General features: G+C 59.4%; 1 protein-coding gene across 1 annotated transcript in view; it reads left to right on the top strand.

The window, feature by feature from the left end:
* Nucleotides 1-20,439, top strand: part of CACNG1 (calcium voltage-gated channel auxiliary subunit gamma 1) — a 33,444-nt gene extending 13,005 nt beyond the window's left edge. The window contains exons 2-3 of the mRNA XM_072113605.1: nucleotides 5,048-5,122; nucleotides 20,243-20,439. Of these exons, the coding sequence (XP_071969706.1) occupies nucleotides 5,048-5,122; nucleotides 20,243-20,439 (272 nt within the window). The remainder of the gene's footprint in view (nucleotides 1-5,047; nucleotides 5,123-20,242) is intronic.

Below are 20,439 nucleotides of genomic sequence, written 5' to 3'. Positions count from 1 at the left end.
TGTCTGTACTGCAGCAGCCAGTGATATAATACCAGGAAGCAGAGGAGGGAGCAGGACATGTCTGTACTGCAGCAGCCAGTGATATAATACCAGGAAGCAGAGGAGGGAGCAGGACATGTCTGTACTGCAGCAGCCAGTGACATAATACCAGGAAGCAGAGGAGGGAGCAGGACATGTCTGTACTGCAGCAGCCAGTGACATAATACCAGGAAGCAGAGGAGGGAGCAGGACATGTCTGTACTGCAGCAGCCAGTGATATAATACCAGGAAGCAGAGGAGGGAGCAGGACATGTCTGTACTGCAGCAGCCAGTGATATAATACCAGGAAGCAGAGGAGGGAGCAGGACATGTCTGTACTGCAGCAGCCAGTGACATAATACCAGGAAGCAGAGGAGGGAGCAGGACATGTCTGTACTGCAGCAGCCAGTGATATAATACCAGGAAGCAGGGGAGGGAGCAGGACATGTCTGTACTGCAGCAGCCAGTGATATAATACCAGGAAGCAGGGGAGGGAGCAGGACATGTCTGTACTGCAGCAGCCAGTGATATAATACCAGGAAGCAGAGGGGGGAGCAGGACACGTCTGTACTGCAGCAGCCAGTGATATAATACCAGGAAGCAGAGGAGGGAGCAGGACATGTCTGTACTGCAGCAGCCAGTGATATAATACCAGGAAGCAGAGGAGGGAGCAGGACATGTCTGTACTGCAGCAGCCAGTGACATAATACCAGGAAGCAGAGGAGGGAGCAGGACATGTCTGTACTGCAGCAGCTAGTGATATAATACCAGGAAGCAGAGGAGGGAGCAGGACATGTCTGTACTGCAGCAGCCAGTGACATAATACCAGGAAGCAGAGGAGGGAGCAGGACATGTCTGTACTGCAGCAGCCAGTGACATAATACCAGGAAGCAGAGGAGGGAGCAGGACATGTCTGTACTGCAGCAGCCAGTGATATAATACCAGGAAGCAGAGGAGGGAGCAGGACATGTCTGTACTGCAGCAGCCAGTGACATAATACCAGGAAGCAGAGGAGGGAGCAGGACATGTCTGTACTGCAGCAGCCAGTGACATAATACCAGGAAGCAGAGGAGGGAGCAGGACATGTCTGTACTGCAGCAGCCAGTGACATAATACCAGGAAGCAGAGGAGGGAGCAGGACATGTCTGTACTGCAGCAGCCAGTGACATAATACCAGGAAGCAGAGGAGGGAGCAGGACACGTCTGTACTGCAGCAGCCAGTGACATAATACCAGGAAGCAGAGGAGGGAGCAGGACATGTCTGTACTGCAGCAGCCAGTGATATAATACCAGGAAGCAGAGGAGGGAGCAGGACATGTCTGTACTGCAGCAGCCAGTGATATAATACCAGGAAGCAGAGGAGGGAGCAGGACATGTCTGTACTGCAGCAGCCAGTGATATAATACCAGGAAGCAGAGGAGGGAGCAGGACATGTCTGTACTGCAGCAGCCAGTGACATAATACCAGGAAGCAGAGGAGGGAGCAGGACATGTCTGTACTGCAGCAGCCAGTGATATAATACCAGGAAGCAGAGGAGGGAGCAGGACATGTCTGTACTGCAGCAGCCAGTGACATAATACCAGGAAGCAGAGGAGGGAGCAGGACATGTCTGTACTGCAGCAGCCAGTGACATAATACCAGGAAGCAGAGGAGGGAGCAGGACATGTCTGTACTGCAGCAGCCAGTGACATAATACCAGGAAGCAGAGGAGGGAGCAGGACATGTCTGTACTGCAGCAGCCAGTGATATAATACCAGGAAGCAGAGGAGGAAGCAGGACATGTCTGTACTGCAGCAGCCAGTGACATAATACCAGGAAGCAGGGGAGGGAGCAGGACATGTCTGTACTGCAGCAGCCAGTGATATAATACCAGGAAGCAGAGGAGGAAGCAGGACATGTCTGTACTGCAGCAGCCTGTGATATAATACCAGGAAGCAGAGGAGGGAGCAGGACATGTCTGTACTGCAGCAGCCAGTGATATAATACCAGGAAGCAGAGGAGGGAGCAGGACATGTCTGTACTGCAGCAGCCAGTGATATAATACCAGGAAGCAGAGGAGGGAGCAGGACATGTCTGTGCTGCAGTAGCCAGTGACATAATACCAGGAAGCAGAGGAGGGAGCAGGACATGTCTGTACTGCAGCAGCCAGTGATATAATACCAGGAAGCAGAGGAGGGAGCAGGACACGTCTGTACTGCAGCAGCCAGTGACATAATACCAGGAAGCAGAGGAGGGAGCAGGACATGTCTGTACTGCAGCAGCCAGTGATATAATACCAGGAAGCAGGGGAGGGAGCAGGACATGTCTGTACTGCAGTAGCCAGTGATATAATACCAGGAAGCAGAGGAGGGAGCAGGACATGTCTGTACTGCAGCAGCCAGTGACATAATACCAGGAAGCAGGGGAGGGAGCAGGACATGTCTGTGCTGCAGCAGCTAGTGATATAATACCAGGAAGCAGAGGAGGGAGCAGGACATGTCTGTGCTGCAGCAGCCAGTGATATAATACCAGGAAGCAGGGGAGGGAGCAGGACATGTCTGTACTGCAGCAGCCAGTGATATAATACCAGGAAGCAGAGGAGGGAGCAGGACATGTCTGTACTGCAGCAGCCAGTGATATAATACCAGGAAGCAGAGGAGGGAGCAGGACATGTCTGTACTGCAGCAGCCAGTGATATAATACCAGGAAGCAGAGGAGGGAGCAGGACATGTCTGTGCTGCAGTAGCCAGTGACATAATACCAGGAAGCAGAGGAGGGAGCAGGACATGTCTGTACTGCAGCAGCCAGTGATATAATACCAGGAAGCAGAGGAGGGAGCAGGACACGTCTGTACTGCAGCAGCCAGTGACATAATACCAGGAAGCAGAGGAGGGAGCAGGACATGTCTGTACTGCAGCAGCCAGTGATATAATACCAGGAAGCAGGGGAGGGAGCAGGACATGTCTGTACTGCAGTAGCCAGTGATATAATACCAGGAAGCAGAGGAGGGAGCAGGACATGTCTGTGCTGCAGCAGCTAGTGATATAATACCAGGAAGCAGAGGAGGAAGCAGGACATGTCTGTCCTGCAGCAGCCAGTGATATAATACCAGGAAGCAGAGGCAATTACCAGGCCTCCTGCGGAGCATCTATCTCCCACCAGCTCTGATGAACCTGCTGCTGATGTTTGGCCGTTGCCTGCTATCTGCTGTTCAATAAAGAACCGTGAGTTGAATTGCACGACGTTTCCTCCGTCTGATCCCTGGATACGGCTATTACCACCACGGGCTCCCCATCCATTATCCGGGGACTCATCCTACAGACACTCAGGGGTTGCCCCAGGGAGATCCAGTACATCAGCCTCTCCCTCCATATTTCTTGCACACCCCACCTGCTGGAGCTGCCAGGCTGTAGGACAGCCCTCCGGTCCCCATTCCAAGCACCGTGACCACAGCGTGCCCTAGGCCGCAACCACCAGCCACTCCGGTATTCTGGGCCCCGGCTGCCTCCAGACCCCAAGAAAAGGGCCCGGTGGGGAATGTTGCACTGGGAGGCGGGCATCTTGTCACACCTATGTATCGCTGGGAGGCGGCCATCTTGTCAAACTATGTAGCTGGGAGGCGGCCATCTTGTCACACACCTATGTAGTTGGGAGGCGGCCATCTTGTCACACCTATGTAACTCTGGGAGGCAGCCATCTTGTCACACACCTATGTATTGCTGGGAGGCGGCCATCTTGTCACACACCTATGTAACTCTGGGAGGCGGCCATCTTGTCACACACCTATGTATCACTGGGAGGTGGACATCTTGTCACACACCTATGTATCGCTGGGAGGTGGCCATCTTGTCACACACCTATGTATCGCTGGGAGGCGGCCATCTTGTCACACACCTATGTATCACTGGGAGGCGGCCATCTTGTCACACACCTATGTAACGCTGGGAGGCGGCCATCTTGTCACACACCTATGTATCGCTGGGAGGCGGCCATCTTGTCACACACCTATGTATCGCTGGTAGGCGGCCATCTTGTCACACCTATGTATCGCTGGGAGGCTGCCATCTTGTCACACACCTATGTAACGCTGGGAGGCGGCCATCTTGTCACACACCTATGTATCGCTGGGAGGCGGCCATCTTGTCAAACTATGTAGCTGGGAGGCGGCCATCTTGTCACACACCTATGTAACGCTGGGAGGCGGCCATCTTGTCACACACCTATGTAACGCTGGGAAGCGGCCATCTTGTCACACACCTATGTAACACTGGGAGGCGGCCATCTTTTCACACCTATGTATCGCTGGGAGGCGGCCATCTTGTCACACCTATGTATCGCTGGGAGGCGGCCATCTTGTCACACACCTATGTATCACTGGGAGGCGGCCATCTTGTCACACACCTATGTATCACTGGGAGGCGGCCATCTTTTCACACCTATGTATCACTGGGAGGCGGCCATCTTTTCACACCTATGTATCACTGGGAGGCGGCCATCTTGTCACACACCTATGTATCACTGGGAGGCGGCCATCTTTTCACACCTATGTATCGCTGGTAGGCGGCCATCTTGTCACACCTATGTATCACTGGGAGGCGGCCATCTTGCTCCACCTCTGTAATTTGCGAGCAGGTGGTCTCAGCTCTGTTGAGTTCTGTGGAGATTCCTCGCCCATTTTGTGGTTTCTTCCCCTTTAAGCTTCTCCCATCCTCGTCTTGCTTCTCTCTGCTCTTTGGAGAGGCTCTTGTGAGGAGATGTTGCTGTCGGGGGACGTGATGTGATGCGACAGCTTCATGTTTGCTGCAGCCCACAGTCCTGGAATCGCAGTAATGAAGCAGAAAACCTGCAGGAAATGTGTTGGGATGCGGCGCGAGTGATGGTCTGCGGCGTGAGCGATGGTCTGCAGCCCCCGTTCCCCCCCGCCCTCATACACTGACTATTTATAGGGTGACAGTCATGTAACTGCACTCACCTGCTCCAGGGGCTACCCCTGTCACCCACAATGCATCGGTATAGCCCCCCGTGATGATGACCCTTCTCTCTCTTCCAGATGTAAACTGCTCGTACTTCAAACACTTCACCTCTGGAGAAAACGCTGAGATCCTACAAGTCACCACTCAGAAAGGTAAGTGTGAGTGTCCCGAGAGTAGGGGGTAATAGTGTTACCGGGGGACCAGGGGCCGGTGCGAGTGTTCCCAGGTGGACAGGGGGGCGGTACAAGTCTTCCCGGGGGAAAGGGGTTGGTGCCGGTGTACCCGGGGGACAGAGGGCCGGTGAGAGTGTTCCCAGAGGACAGGGGGTTGCTGAGGGTGTACCCGTGGGAAACAGAAGGCCGCTGCGAGTGTTACCAGGGGAAACAGAAGGCCGGTGCGAGTGTTACCGGGGGAAACAGAAGGCCGCTGCGAGTGTTCCCGGGGGACAGGGGGCCGGTGAGAGTGTTCCCGGGGGACAGGGGGCCGGTGCGAGTGTTCCCGGGGGACAGGGGGCCGCTGCGAGTGTTCCCGGGGGACAGGGGGCCGCTGCGAGTGTTCCCGGGGGACAGGGGGCCGCTGCGAGTGTTCCCGGGGGACAGGGGGCCGGTGAGAGTGTTCCCGGGGGACAGGGGGCCGGTGAGAGTGTTCCCGGGGGACAGGGGGCCGCTGCGAGTGTTCCCGGGGGACAGGGGGCCGGTGAGAGTGTTCCCGGGGGACAGGGGGCCGGTGAGAGTGTTCCCGGGTGACAGGGGGCCGGTGAGAGTGTTCCCGGGGGACAGGGGGCCGGTGAGAGTGTTCCCGGGGGACAGGGGGCTGGTGCGAGTGTTCCCGGGGGACAAGGGGCCGGTGAGAGTGTTCCCGGGGGACAGAGGGCCGGTGAGAGTGTTCCCAGGGGACAGGGGGCTGGTGCGAGTGTTCCCAGGGGACAGGGGGCCGCTGCGAGTGTTCCCGGGGGACAGGGGGCCGGTGAGAGTGTTCCCGGGGGACAGGGGGCCGGTGAGAGTGCTCCCGGGGGACAGGGGGCCGGTGAGAGTGCTCCCGGGTGACAGGGGGCCGGTGAGAGTGTTCCCGGGGGACAGGGGGGCGGTGAGAGTGTTCCCGGGGGACAGAGGGCCGGTGAGAGTGTTCCTGTGGGACAGGGGGCCGGTGAGAGTGTTCCCGGGGGACAGAGGGCCGGTGAGAGTGTTCCCGGGGGACAGAGGGCCGGTGAGAGTGTTCCCGGGGGACAGGGGGCCGGTGAGAGTGTTCCCGGGGGACAGGGGGCCGGTGCGAGTGTTCCCGGGGGACAGGGGGCCGCTGCGAGTGTTCCCGGGGGACAGGGGGCCGCTGCGAGTGTTCCTGGGGGACAGGGGGCCGGTGAGAGTGTTCCCGGGGGACAGGGGGCCGCTGCGAGTGTTCCTGGGGGACAGGGGGCCGCTGCGAGTGTTCCTGGGGGACAGGGGGCCGGTGAGAGTGTTCCCGGGGGACAGGGGGCCGCTGCGAGTGTTCCTGGGGGACAGGGGGCCGCTGCGAGTGTTCCCGGGGGACAAGGGGCCGGTGAGAGTGTTCCCGGGGGACAGAGGGCCGGTGAGAGTGTTCCCAGGGGACAGGGGGCCGGTGCGAGTGTTCCCGGGGGACAAGGGGCCGGTGAGAGTGTTCCCGGGGGACAGGGGGCCGGTGAGAGTGTTCCCGGGGGACAGAGGGCCGGTGCGAGTGTTCCCGGGGGACAGGGGGCTGGTGCGAGTGTTCCCAGGGGACAGGGGGCTGGTGCGAGTGTTCCCAGGGGACAGGGGGCTGGTGCGAGTGTTCCCAGGGGACAGGGGGCCGGTGAGAGTGTTCCCAGGGGACAGGGGGCTGGTGCGGGTGTTCCGGGGGACAGAGGGCCGGTGCGGGTGTTCCCGGGGGACAAGGGGCCGGTGAGAGTGTTCCCGGGGGACAGGGGGTAGGTGAGAGTGTTCCCGGGGGACAGGGGGCTGGTGCGGGTGTTCCGGGGGACAGGGGGCCGGTGAGAGTGTTCCCGGGGGACAAGGGGCCGGTGAGAGTGTTCCCGGGGGACAGGGGGTCGGGGGGTCCTGGGGTAATACAGAGGCAAGAGCCAGAAAGATAAGACAACAGAGCATTTCAGAGAAGTAGGGGAGGGGTAGATAATAGATAAAGTGACATGAGGGTGTAAGAGGAGGGGCAGGGGGCAGGGGGGTGTATATATACATATGGGGGCAGGGGGTCGGTGAGGGTGTAAGAGGAGGGGCAGGGGGCAGGGGGGTGTATATATACATATGGGGGCAGGGGGTCGGTGAGGGTGTAAGAGGAGGGGCAGGGGGCAGGGGGGTGTATATATACATATGGGGGCAGGGGGTCGGTGAGGGTGTAAGAGGAGGGGCAGGGGGCAGGGGGGTGTATATATACATATGGGGGCAGGGGGTCGGTGAGGGTGTAAGAGGAGGGGCAGGGGGCAGGAGGGTGTATATATACATATGGGGGCAGGGGGTCGGTGAGGGTGTAAGAGGAGGGGCAGGGGGCAGGAGGGTGTATATATACATATGGGGGCAGGGGGTCGGTGAGGGTGTAAGAGGAGGGGCAGGGGGCAGGAGGGTGTATATATACATATGGGGGCAGGGGGTCTGTGAGGGTGTAAGAGGAGGACAGGGGGCAGGAGGGTGTATATATACATATGGGGGCAGGGGGTTGGTGAGGGTGTAAGAGGAGGGGCAGGGGGCAGGAGGGTGTATATATACATATGGGGGCAGGGGGTCGGTGAGGGTGTAAGAGGAGGACAGGGGGCAGGGGGGTGTATATATACATATGGGGGCAGGGGGTCGGTGAGGGTGTAAGAGGAGGGGCAGGGGGCAGGAGGGTGTATATATACATATGGGGGCAGGGGGTCGGTGAGGGTGTAAGAGGAGGGGCAGGGGGCAGGGGGGTGTATATATACATATGGGGGCAGGGGGTCGGTGAGGGTGTAAGAGGAGGGGCAGGGGGCAGGAGGGTGTATATATACATATGGGGGCAGGGGGTCGGTGAGGGTGTAAGAGGAGGGGCAGGGGGCAGGAGGGTGTATATATACATTTGGGGGCAGGGGGTCGGTGAGGGTGTAAGAGGAGGGGCAGGTGGCAGGAGGGTGTATATATACATATGGGGGCAGGGGGTCGGTGAGGGTGTAAGAGGAGGGCAGGGGGCAGGGGGGTGTATATATGCATTTGGGGGCAGGGGGTCGGTGAGGGTGTAAGAGGAGGGGCAGGGGGCAGGAGGGTGTATATATACATATGGGGGCAGGGGGTCGGTGAGGGTGTAAGAGGAGGACAGGGGGCAGGAGGGTGTATATATACATTTGGGGGCAGGGGGTCGGTGAGGGTGTAAGAGGAGGGGCAGGGGGCAGGAGGGTGTATATATACATATGGGTGCAGGGGGTCGGTGAGGGTGTAAGAGGAGGGGCAGGGGGCAGGAGGGTGTATATATACATATGGGGGCAGGGGGTCGGTGAGGGTGTAAGAGGAGGGGCAGGGGGCAGGAGGGTGTATATATACATATGGGGGCAGGGGGTCGGTGAGGGTGTAAGAGGAGGGCAGGGGGCAGGAGGGTGTATATATACATATGGGGGCAGGGGGCAGGAGGGTGTATATATACATATGGGGGCAGGGGGTCGGTGAGGGTGTAAGAGGAGGACAGGGGGCAGGAGGGTGTATATATACATATGGGGGCAGGGGGTCGGTGAGGGTGTAAGAGGAGGGGCAGGGGGCAGGAGGGTGTATATATACATATGGGGGCAGGGGGTCGGTGAGGGTGTAAGAGGAGGACAGGGGGCAGGAGGGTGTATATATACATATGGGGGCAGGGGGTCGGTGAGGGTGTAAGAGGAGGGGCAGGGGGCAGGAGGGTGTATATATACATTTGGGGGCAGGGGGTCGGTGAGGGTGTAAGAGGAGGGGCAGGTGGCAGGAGGGTGTATATATACATATGGGGGCAGGGGGTCGGTGAGGGTGTAAGAGGAGGGGCAGGGGGCAGGAGGGTGTATATATACATATGGGGGCAGGGGGTCGGTGAGGGTGTAAGAGGAGGGGCAGGGGGCAGGAGGGTGTATATATACATATGGGGGCAGGGGGTCGGTGAGGGTGTAAGAGGAGGGGCAGGGGGCAGGAGGGTGTATATATACATATGGGGGCAGGGGGTCGGTGAGGGTGTAAGAGGAGGGGCAGGTGGCAGGAGGGTGTATATATACATATGGGGGCAGGAGGTCGGTGAGGGTGTAAGAGGAGGGGCAGGAGGCAGGAGGGTGTATATATACATATGGGGGCAGGGGGTCGGTGAGGGTGTAAGAGGAGGGGCAGGGGGCAGGAGGGTGTATATATACATATGGGGGCAGGAGGTCGGTGAGGGTGTAAGAGGAGGGGCAGGGGGCAGGGGGGTGTATATATACATATGGGGGCAGGGGGTCGGTGAGGGTGTAAGAGGAGGGGCAGGGGGCAGGAGGGTGTATATATACATATGGGGGCAGGGGATCGGTGAGGGTGTAAGAGGAGGACAGGGGGCAGGAGGGTGTATATATACATATGGGGGCAGGGGTCGGTGAGGGTGTAAGAGGAGGGGCAGGGGGCAGGAGGGTGTATATATACATATGGGGGCAGGGGGTCGGTGAGGGTGTAAGAGGAGGGGCAGGGGGCAGGAGGGTGTATATATACATATGGGGGCAGGGGGTCGGTGAGGGTGTAAGAGGAGGGGCAGGGGGCAGGAGGGTGTATATATACATATGGGGGCAGGGGGTCGGTGAGGGTGTAAGAGGAGGGGCAGGGGGCAGGGGGGTGTATATATACATATGGGGGCAGGGGGTCGGTGAGGGTGTAAGAGGAGGGGGAGGGGGCAGGAGGGTGTATATATACATATGGGGGCAGGGGGTCGGTGAGGGTGTAAGAGGAGGGGCAGGGGGCAGGAGGGTGTATATATACATATGGGGGCAGGGGTCGGTGAGGGTGTAAGAGGAGGGGCAGGGGGCAGGGGGGTGTATATATACATATGGGGGCAGGGGGTCGGTGAGGGTGTAAGAGGAGGGGGAGGGGGCAGGAGGGTGTATATATACATATGGGGGCAGGGGGTCGGTGAGGGTGTAAGAGGAGGGGCAGGGGGCAGGGGGGTGTATATATACATATGGGGGCAGGGGGTCGGTGAGGGTGTAAGAGGAGGACAGGGGGCAGGAGGGTGTATATATACATATGGGGGCAGGGGGTCGGTGAGGGTGTAAGAGGAGGGACAGGGGGCAGGAGGGTGTATATATACATATGGGGGCAGGGGGTCGGTGAGGGTGTAAGAGGAGGGGCAGGGGGCAGGAGGGTGTATATATACATATGGGGGCAGGGGGTCGGTGAGGGTGTAAGAGGAGGGGCAGGGGGCAGGAGGGTGTATATATACATATGGGGGCAGGGGTCGGTGAGGGTGTAAGAGGAGGGGCAGGGGGCAGGGGGGTGTATATATACATATGGGGGCAGGGGGTCGGTGAGGGTGTAAGAGGAGGGACAGGGGGCAGGAGGGTGTATATATACATATGGGGGCAGGGGGTCGGTGAGGGTGTAAGAGGAGGGGCAGGAGGGTGTATATATACATATGGGGGCAGGGGGTCGGTGAGGGTGTAAGAGGAGGGGCAGGGGGCAGGAGGGTGTATATATACATATGGGGGCAGGGGGTCGGTGAGGGTGTAAGAGGAGGACAGGGGGCAGGAGGGTGTATATATACATATGGGGGCAGGGGGTCGGTGAGGGTGTAAGAGGAGGGGCAGGGGGCAGGAGGGTGTATATATACATATGGGGGCAGGGGGTCGGTGAGGGTGTAAGAGGAGGGGCAGGGGGCAGGAGGGTGTATATATACATATGGGGGCAGGGGGTCGGTGAGGGTGTAAGAGGAGGGGCAGGGGGCAGGAGGGTGTATATATACATATGGGGGCAGGGGGTCGGTGAGGGTGTAAGAGGAGGGGCAGGGGGCAGGAGGGTGTATATATACATATGGGGGCAGGGGGTCGGTGAGGGTGTAAGAGGAGGGGCAGGTGGCAGGAGGGTGTATATATACATATGGGGGCAGGGGGTCGGTGAGGGTGTAAGAGGAGGGGCAGGGGGCAGGAGGGTGTATATATACATATGGGGGCAGGGGTCGGTGAGGGTGTAAGAGGAGGGGCAGGGGGCAGGAGGGTGTATATATACATATGGGGGCAGGGGGTCGGTGAGGGTGTAAGAGGAGGGGCAGGGGGCAGGAGGGTGTATATATACATATGGGGGCAGGGGGTCGGTGAGGGTGTAAGAGGAGGGGCAGGGGGCAGGAGGGTGTATATATACATATGGGGGCAGGGGGTCGGTGAGGGTGTAAGAGGAGGGGCAGGGGGCAGGAGGGTGTATATATACATATGGGGGCAGGGGGTCGGTGAGGGTGTAAGAGGAGGGACAGGGGGCAGGAGGGTGTATATATACATATGGGGGCAGGGGGTCGGTGAGGGTGTAAGAGGAGGGGCAGGGGGCAGGGGGGTGTATATATACATATGGGGGCAGGGGGTCGGTGAGGGTGTAAGAGGAGGGGCAGGGGGCAGGAGGGTGTATATATACATATGGGGGCAGGGGGTCGGTGAGGGTGTAAGAGGAGGGGCAGGGGGCAGGAGGGTGTATATATACATATGGGGGCAGGGGGTCGGTGAGGGTGTAAGAGGAGGGGCAGGGGGCAGGAGGGTGTATATATACATATGGGGGCAGGGGGTCGGTGAGGGTGTAAGAGGAGGGGCAGGGGGCAGGGGGGTGTATATATACATATGGGGGCAGGGGGTCGGTGAGGGTGTAAGAGGAGGGGCAGGGGGCAGGAGGGTGTATATATACATATGGGGGCAGGGGGTCGGTGAGGGTGTAAGAGGAGGGGCAGGGGGCAGGAGGGTGTATATATACATATGGGGGCAGGGGGTCGGTGAGGGTGTAAGAGGAGGGCAGGGGGCAGGAGGGTGTATATATACATATGGGGGCAGGGGGTCGGTGAGGGTGTAAGAGGAGGGCAGGGGGGTGTATATATACATATGGGGGCAGGGGGTCGGTGAGGGTGTAAGAGGAGGGGCAGGGGGCAGGAGGGTGTATATATACATATGGGGGCAGGGGGTCGGTGAGGGTGTAAGAGGAGGGGCAGGGGGCAGGAGGGTGTTTATATACATTTGGGGGCAGGGGGTCGGTGAGGGTGTAAGAGGAGGGGCAGGGGGCAGGAGGGTGTATATATACATATGGGGGCAGGGGGTCGGTGAGGGTGTAAGAGGAGGGGCAGGGGGCAGGAGGGTGTATATATACATATGGGGGCAGGGGGTCGGTGAGGGTGTAAGAGGAGGGGCAGGGGGCAGGAGGGTGTATATATACATATGGGGGCAGGGGGTCGGTGAGGGTGTAAGAGGAGGGGCAGGGGGCAGGAGGGTGTATATATACATATGGGGGCAGGGGGTCGGTGAGGGTGTAAGAGGAGGGGCAGGGGGCAGGAGGGTGTATATATACATATGGGGGCAGGGGGTCGGTGAGGGTGTAAGAGGAGGGGCAGGGGGCAGGAGGGTGTATATATACATATGGGGGCAGGGGGTCGGTGAGGGTGTAAGAGGAGGGGCAGGAGGGTGTATATATACATATGGGGGCAGGGGGTCGGTGAGGGTGTAAGAGGAGGGGCAGGGGGCAGGAGGGTGTATATATACATATGGGGGCAGGGGGTCGGTGAGGGTGTAAGAGGAGGACAGGGGGCAGGGGGGTGTATATATACATATGGGGGCAGGGGGTCGGTGAGGGTGTAAGAGGAGGGGCAGGGGGCAGGAGGGTGTATATATACATATGGGGGCAGGGGGTCGGTGAGGGTGTAAGAGGAGGGGCAGGAGGGTGTATATATACATATGGGGGCAGGGGGTCGGTGAGGGTGTAAGAGGAGGGGCAGGGGGCAGGAGGGTGTATATATACATATGGGGGCAGGGGGTCGGTGAGGGTGTAAGAGGAGGGGCAGGAGGGTGTATATATACATATGGGGGCAGGGGGTCGGTGAGGGTGTAAGAGGAGGAGCAGGGGGCAGGAGGGTGTATATATACATATGGGGGCAGGGGGTCGGTGAGGGTGTAAGAGGAGGGGCAGGGGGGTGTATATATACATATGGGGGCAGGGGGTCGGTGAGGGTGTAAGAGGAGGACAGGGGGCAGGAGGGTGTATATATACATATGGGGGCAGGGGGTCGGTGAGGGTGTAAGAGGAGGGCAGGGGGCAGGAGGGTGTATATATACATATGGGGGCAGGGGTCGGTGAGGGTGTAAGAGGAGGGGCAGGGGGCAGGAGGGTGTATATATACATATGGGGGCAGGGGGTCGGTGAGGGTGTAAGAGGAGGGGCAGGAGGGTGTATATATACATTTGGGGGCAGGGGGTCGGTGAGGGTGTAAGAGGAGGGGCAGGAGGGTGTATATATACATATGGGGGCAGGGGGTCGGTGAGGGTGTAAGAGGAGGGGCAGGGGGCAGGAGGGTGTATATATACATATGGGGGCAGGGGGTCGGTGAGGGTGTAAGAGGAGGGGCAGGGGGCAGGAGGGTGTATATATACATATGGGGGCAGGGGGTCGGTGAGGGTGTAAGAGGAGGGGCAGGGGGCAGGAGGGTGTATATATACATATGGGGGCAGGGGGTCGGTGAGGGTGTAAGAGGAGGGGCAGGGGGCAGGGGGGTGTATATATACATATGGGGGCAGGGGGTCGGTGAGGGTGTAAGAGGAGGGGCAGGGGGCAGGAGGGTGTATATATACATATGGGGGCAGGGGGTCGGTGAGGGTGTAAGAGGAGGGGCAGGGGGCAGGGGGGTTTATATATACATATGGGGGCAGGGGGTCGGTGAGGGTGTAAGAGGAGGGGCAGGAGGCAGGAGGGTGTATATATACATATGGGGGCAGGGGGTCGGTGAGGGTGTAAGAGGAGGGGCAGGGGGCAGGAGGGTGTATATATACATATGGGGGCAGGGGGTCGGTGAGGGTGTAAGAGGAGGACAGGGGGCAGGAGGGTGTATATATACATATGGGGGCAGGGGGTCGGTGAGGGTGTAGGAGGAGGGGCAGGGGGCAGGAGGGTGTATATATACATATGGGGGCAGGGGGTCGGTGAGGGTGTAGGAGGAGGGGCAGGGGGCAGGAGGGTGTATATATACATATGGGGGCAGGGGGTCGGTGAGGGTGTAAGAGGAGGGGCAGGGGGGTGTATATATACATATGGGGGCAGGGGGTCGGTGAGGGTGTAAGAGGAGGGGCAGGGGGCAGGAGGGTGTATATATACATATGGGGGCAGGGGGTCGGTGAGGGTGTAGGAGGAGGGGCAGGGGGCAGGAGGGTGTATATATACATATGGGGGCAGGGGGTCGGTGAGGGTGTAAGAGGAGGGGCAGGGGGCAGGAGGGTGTATATATACATATGGGGGCAGGGGGTCGGTGAGGGTGTAGGAGGAGGGGCAGGGGGCAGGAGGGTGTATATATACATATGGGGGCAGGGGGTCGGTGAGGGTGTAAGAGGAGGGGCAGGGGGCAGGAGGGTGTATATATACATATGGGGGCAGGGGGTCGGTGAGGGTGTAAGAGGAGGGGCAGGGGGCAGGAGGGTGTATATATACATATGGGGGCAGGGGGTCGGTGAGGGTGTAAGAGGAGGGGCAGGTGGCAGGAGGGTGTATATATACATATGGGGGCAGGGGGTCGGTGAGGGTGTAAGAGGAGGGGCAGGGGGCAGGAGGGTGTATATATACATATGGGGGCAGGGGGTCGGTGAGGGTGTAAGAGGAGGGGCAGGGGGCAGGAGGGTGTATATATACATATGGGGGCAGGGGGTCGGTGAGGGTGTAAGAGGAGGGGCAGGGGGCAGGGGGGTGTATATATACATATGGGGGCAGGGGGTCGGTGAGGGTGTAAGAGGAGGGGCAGGGGGCAGGGGGGTGTATATATACATATGGGGGCAGGGGGTCGGTGAGGGTGTAAGAGGAGGACAGGGGCAGGGGGGTGTATATATACATATGGGGGCAGGGGTCGGTGAGGGTGTAAGAGGAGGGGCAGGGGGCAGGAGGGTGTATATATACATATGGGGGCAGGGGGTCGGTGAGGGTGTAAGAGGAGGGGCAGGTGGCAGGAGGGTGTATATATACATATGGGGGCAGGGGGTCGGTGAGGGTGTAAGAGGAGGGGCAGGTGGCAGGAGGGTGTATATATACATATGGGGGCAGGGGGTCGGTGAGGGTGTAAGAGGAGGGGCAGGGGGCAGGAGGGTGTATATATACATATGGGGGCAGGGGGTCGGTGAGGGTGTAAGAGGAGGGACAGGGGGCAGGAGGGTGTATATATACATATGGGGGCAGGGGGTCGGTGAGGGTGTAAGAGGAGGGGCAGGGGGCAGGAGGGTGTATATATACATATGGGGGCAGGGGGTCGGTGAGGGTGTAAGAGGAGGGGCAGGGGGCAGGAGGGTGTATATATACATATGGGGGCAGGGGGTCGGTGAGGGTGTAAGAGGAGGGGCAGGGGGCAGGAGGGTGTATATATACATATGGGGGCAGGGGGTCGGTGAGGGTGTAAGAGGAGGGGCAGGGGCAGGAGGGTGTATATATACATATGGGGGCAGGGGGTCGGTGAGGGTGTAAGAGGAGGGGCAGGGGGCAGGAGGGTGTATATATACATATGGGTGCAGGGGGTCGGTGAGGGTGTAAGAGGAGGGGCAGGGGGCAGGAGGGTGTATATATACATATGGGGGCAGGGGGTCGGTGAGGGTGTAAGAGGAGGAGGGGCAGGAGGGTGTATATATACATATGGGGGCAGGGGGTCGGTGAGGGTGTAAGAGGAGGGGCAGGGGGCAGGAGGGTGTATATATACATATGGGGGCAGGGGGTCGGTGAGGGTGTAAGAGGAGGGGCAGGGGGCAGGAGGGTGTATATATACATATGGGGGCAGGGGGTCGGTGAGGGTGTAAGAGGAGGACAGGGGGCAGGGGGGTGTATATATACATATGGGGGCAGGGGTCGGTGAGGGTGTAAGAGGAGGACAGGGGGCAGGAGGGTGTATATATACATATGGGGGCAGGGGGTCGGTGAGGGTGTAAGAGGAGGGGCAGGGGGCAGGAGGGTGTATATATACATATGGGGGCAGGGGGTCGGTGAGGGTGTAAGAGGAGGGGCAGGGGGCAGGAGGGTGTATATATACATATGGGGGCAGGGGGTCGGTGAGGGTGTAGGAGGAGGGGCAGGGGGCAGGAGGGTGTATATATACATATGGGGGCAGGGGGTCGGTGAGGGTGTAGGAGGAGGGGCAGGGGGCAGGGGGTGTATATATACATATGGGGGCAGGGGGTCGGTGAGGGTGTAAGAGGAGGACAGGGGGCAGGGGGTGTATATATACATATGGGGGCAGGGGGTCGGTGAGGGTGTAAGAGGAGGGACAGGGGGCAGGAGGGTGTATATATACATATGGGGGCAGGGGGTCGGTGAGGGTGTAAGAGGAGGACAGGGGGCAGGGGGGTGTATATATACATATGGGGGCAGGGGTCGGTGAGGGTGTAAGAGGAGGACAGGGGGCAGGAGGGTGTATATATACATATGGGGGCAGGGGGTCGGTGAGGGTGTAAGAGGAGGGGCAGGGGGCAGGAGGGTGTATATATACATATGGGGGCAGGGGGTCGGTGAGGGTGTAAGAGGAGGGGCAGGGGGCAGGAGGGTGTATATATACATATGGGGGCAGGGGGTCGGTGAGGGTGTAAGAGGAGGGGCAGGAGGGTGTATATATACATATGGGGGCAGGGGGTCGGTGAGGGTGTAAGAGGAGGGGCAGGGGGCAGGAGGGTGTATATATACATATGGGGGCAGGGGGTCGGTGAGGGTGTAAGAGGAGGGGCAGGAGGGTGTATATATACATATGGGGGCAGGGGGTCGGTGAGGGTGTAAGAGGAGGGCAGGGGGCAGGAGGGTGTATATATACATATGGGGGCAGGGGTCGGTGAGGGTGTAAGAGGAGGGGCAGGGGCAGGGGGGTGTATATATACATATGGGGGCAGGGGGTCGGTGAGGGTGTAAGAGGAGGGGCAGGGGGCAGGAGGGTGTATATATACATATGGGGGCAGGGGGTCGGTGAGGGTGTAAGAGGAGGGGCAGGGGGCAGGAGGGTGTATATATACATATGGGGGCAGGGGGTCGGTGAGGGTGTAAGAGGAGGGGCAGGGGGCAGGAGGGTGTATATATACATATGGGGGCAGGGGGTCGGTGAGAAGAGGAGGGGCAGGGGGCAGGAGGGTGTATATATACATATGGGGGCAGGGGGTCGGTGAGGGTGTAAGAGGAGGGGCAGGGGGCAGGAGGGTGTATATATACATTTGGGGGCAGGGGGTCGGTGAGGGTGTAAGAGGAGGGGCAGGGGGCAGGAGGGTGTATATATACATATGGGGGCAGGGGGTCGGTGAGGGTGTAAGAGGAGGACAGGGGGCAGGGGGGTGTATATATACATATGGGGGCAGGGGGTCGGTGAGGGTGTAAGAGGAGGGGCAGGGGGGTGTATATATACATATGGGGGCAGGGGGTCGGTGAGGGTGTAAGAGGAGGGGCAGGGGGCAGGAGGGTGTATATATACATATGGGGGCAGGGGGTCGGTGAGGGGCAGGGGGCAGGAGGGTGTATATATACATATGGGGGCAGGGGGTCGGTGAGGGTGTAAGAGGAGGGGCAGGGGCAGGAGGGTGTATATATACATTTGGGGGCAGGGGGTCGGTGAGGGTGTAAGAGGAGGGGCAGGGGGCAGGAGGGTGTATATATACATATGGGGGCAGGGGGTCGGTGAGGGTGTAAGAGGAGGACAGGGGGCAGGGGGGTGTATATATACATATGGGGGCAGGGGGTCGGTGAGGGTGTAAGAGGAGGGGCAGGGGGCAGGAGGGTGTATATATACATATGGGGGCAGGGGGTCGGTGAGGGTGTAAGAGGAGGGACAGGGGGCAGGAGGGTGTATATATACATATGGGGGCAGGGGGTCGGTGAGGGTGTAAGAGGAGGGGCAGGGGGCAGGAGGGTGTATATATACATATGGGGGCAGGGGGTCGGTGAGGGTGTAAGAGGAGGGACAGGGGGCAGGAGGGTGTATATATACATATGGGGGCAGGGGGTCGGTGAGGGTGTAAGAGGAGGACAGGGGGCAGGGGGGTGTATATATACATATGGGGGCAGGGGTCGGTGAGGGTGTAAGAGGAGGGGCAGGGGGCAGGAGGGTGTATATATACATATGGGGGCAGGGGGTCGGTGAGGGTGTAAGAGGAGGGGCAGGGGGCAGGAGGGTGTATATATACATATGGGGGCAGGGGGTCGGTGAGGGTGTAAGAGGAGGGGCAGGGGGCAGGAGGGTGTATATATACATATGGGGGCAGGGGGTCGGTGAGGGTGTAAGAGGAGGGGGAGGGGGCAGGAGGGTGTATATATACATATGGGGGCAGGGGGTCGGTGAGGGTGTAAGAGGAGGACAGGGGGCAGGGGGTGTATATATACATATGGGGGCAGGGGGTCGGTGAGGGTGTAAGAGGAGGGACAGGGGGCAGGAGGGTGTATATATACATATGGGGGCAGGGGGTCGGTGAGGGTGTAAGAGGAGGGGCAGGGGGCAGGGGGGTGTATATATACATATGGGGGCAGGGGGTCGGTGAGGGTGTAAGAGGAGGACAGGGGGCAGGAGGGTGTATATATACATATGGGGGCAGGGGGTCGGTGAGGGTGTAAGAGGAGGACAGGGGGCAGGGGGGTGTATATATACATATGGGGGCAGGGGGTCGGTGAGGGTGTAAGAGGAGGGGCAGGGGGCAGGAGGGTGTATATATACATATGGGGGCAGGGGGTCGGTGAGGGTGTAAGAGGAGGGGCAGGGGGCAGGAGGGTGTATATATACATATGGGGGCAGGGGGTCGGTGAGGGTGTAAGAGGAGGACAGGGGGCAGGGGGGTGTATATATACATATGGGGGCAGGGGGTCGGTGAGGGTGTAAGAGGAGGGGCAGGGGGCAGGAGGGTGTATATATACATATGGGGGCAGGGGGTCGGTGAGGGTGTAAGAGGAGGGGCAGGGGGCAGGGGGTGTATATATACATATGGGGGCAGGGGGTCGGTGAGGGTGTAAGAGGAGGGGCAGGGGGCAGGAGGGTGTATATATACATATGGGGGCAGGGGGTCGGTGAGGGTGTAAGAGGAGGGGCAGGGGGCAGGGGGGTGTATATATACATATGGGGGCAGGGGGTCGGTGAGGGTGTAAGAGGAGGGGCAGGGGGCAGGAGGGTGTATATATACATATGGGGGCAGGGGTCGGTGAGGGTGTAAGAGGAGGGGCAGGGGGCAGGGGGGTGTATATATACATATGGGGGCAGGGGGTCGGTGAGGGTGTAAGAGGAGGGGCAGGGGGCAGGAGGGTGTATATATACATATGGGGGCAGGGGTCGGTGAGGGTGTAAGAGGAGGGGCAGGGGGCAGGAGGGTGTATATATACATATGGGGGCAGGGGGTCGGTGAGGGTGTAAGAGGAGGGGCAGGGGGCAGGAGGGTGTATATATACATATGGGGGCAGGGGGTCGGTGAGGGTGTAAGAGGAGGGACAGGGGGCAGGAGGGTGTATATATACATATGGGGGCAGGGGGTCGGTGAGGGTGTAAGAGGAGGACAGGGGGCAGGGGGGTGTATATATACATATGGGGGCAGGGGGTCGGTGAGGGTGTAAGAGGAGGGACAGGGGGCAGGAGGGTGTATATATACATATGGGGGCAGGGGGTCGGTGAGGGGCAGGGGGCAGGAGGGTGTATATATACATATGGGGGCAGGGGGTCGGTGAGGGTGTAAGAGAGGGGGCAGGAGGGTGTATATATACATATGGGGGCAGGGGGTCGGTGAGGGTGTAAGAGGAGGGGCAGGGGGCAGGAGGGTGTATATATACATATGGGGGCAGGGGGTCGGTGAGGGGCAGGAGGGTGTATATATACATTTGGGGGCAGGTAACGGAGGGCAGTGATTGGTGCGTGTAATGGCCGGAAGGTCCTGACAGACGCCTCTATCTGTGCTGATAGCCGAGGCTTCCGGATAATTCCCAGCTGTTATAGAGGGATTATCACCTCCCGGATCACAGGCCCGATCCCCGGGGACGCCAGGTTATCACATTAGACCGGATCCTCAGTAATGAGATGTTCTGTCCGGATCACTGCAGACTATTCCCAGCCCTCTGCTGCGAGTGGCGGCCATGTTGTCAGGGGGAGGAGTCACCGCTGTGACCGCCATACGTGATTTGTCCCCGTAGAGTACAGCATCTCAGCGGCGGCCATCGCCATCATTGCAGTCGGCTTCATGACCATGGGCACGGTGTGCACCCTGCTGTCCTTCAAGCAGAAGCTGGACTACCTCCTGAAGCCCGCCGGACTCTTCTACGTCTTCTCAGGTACAAGATACCAGCACCAACACGACAACATCTGCTCCTCCTGCTCTATAACATGCTGA

Source organism: Engystomops pustulosus, chromosome 6, assembly GCF_040894005.1.
Source record: "Engystomops pustulosus chromosome 6, aEngPut4.maternal, whole genome shotgun sequence".
In the NCBI taxonomy this organism is placed as follows: domain Eukaryota; kingdom Metazoa; phylum Chordata; class Amphibia; order Anura; family Leptodactylidae; genus Engystomops; species Engystomops pustulosus.
The sequence above is the reverse complement of the archived record's forward strand: the minus strand, read 5'-3'. Positions and strand labels throughout refer to the sequence as shown.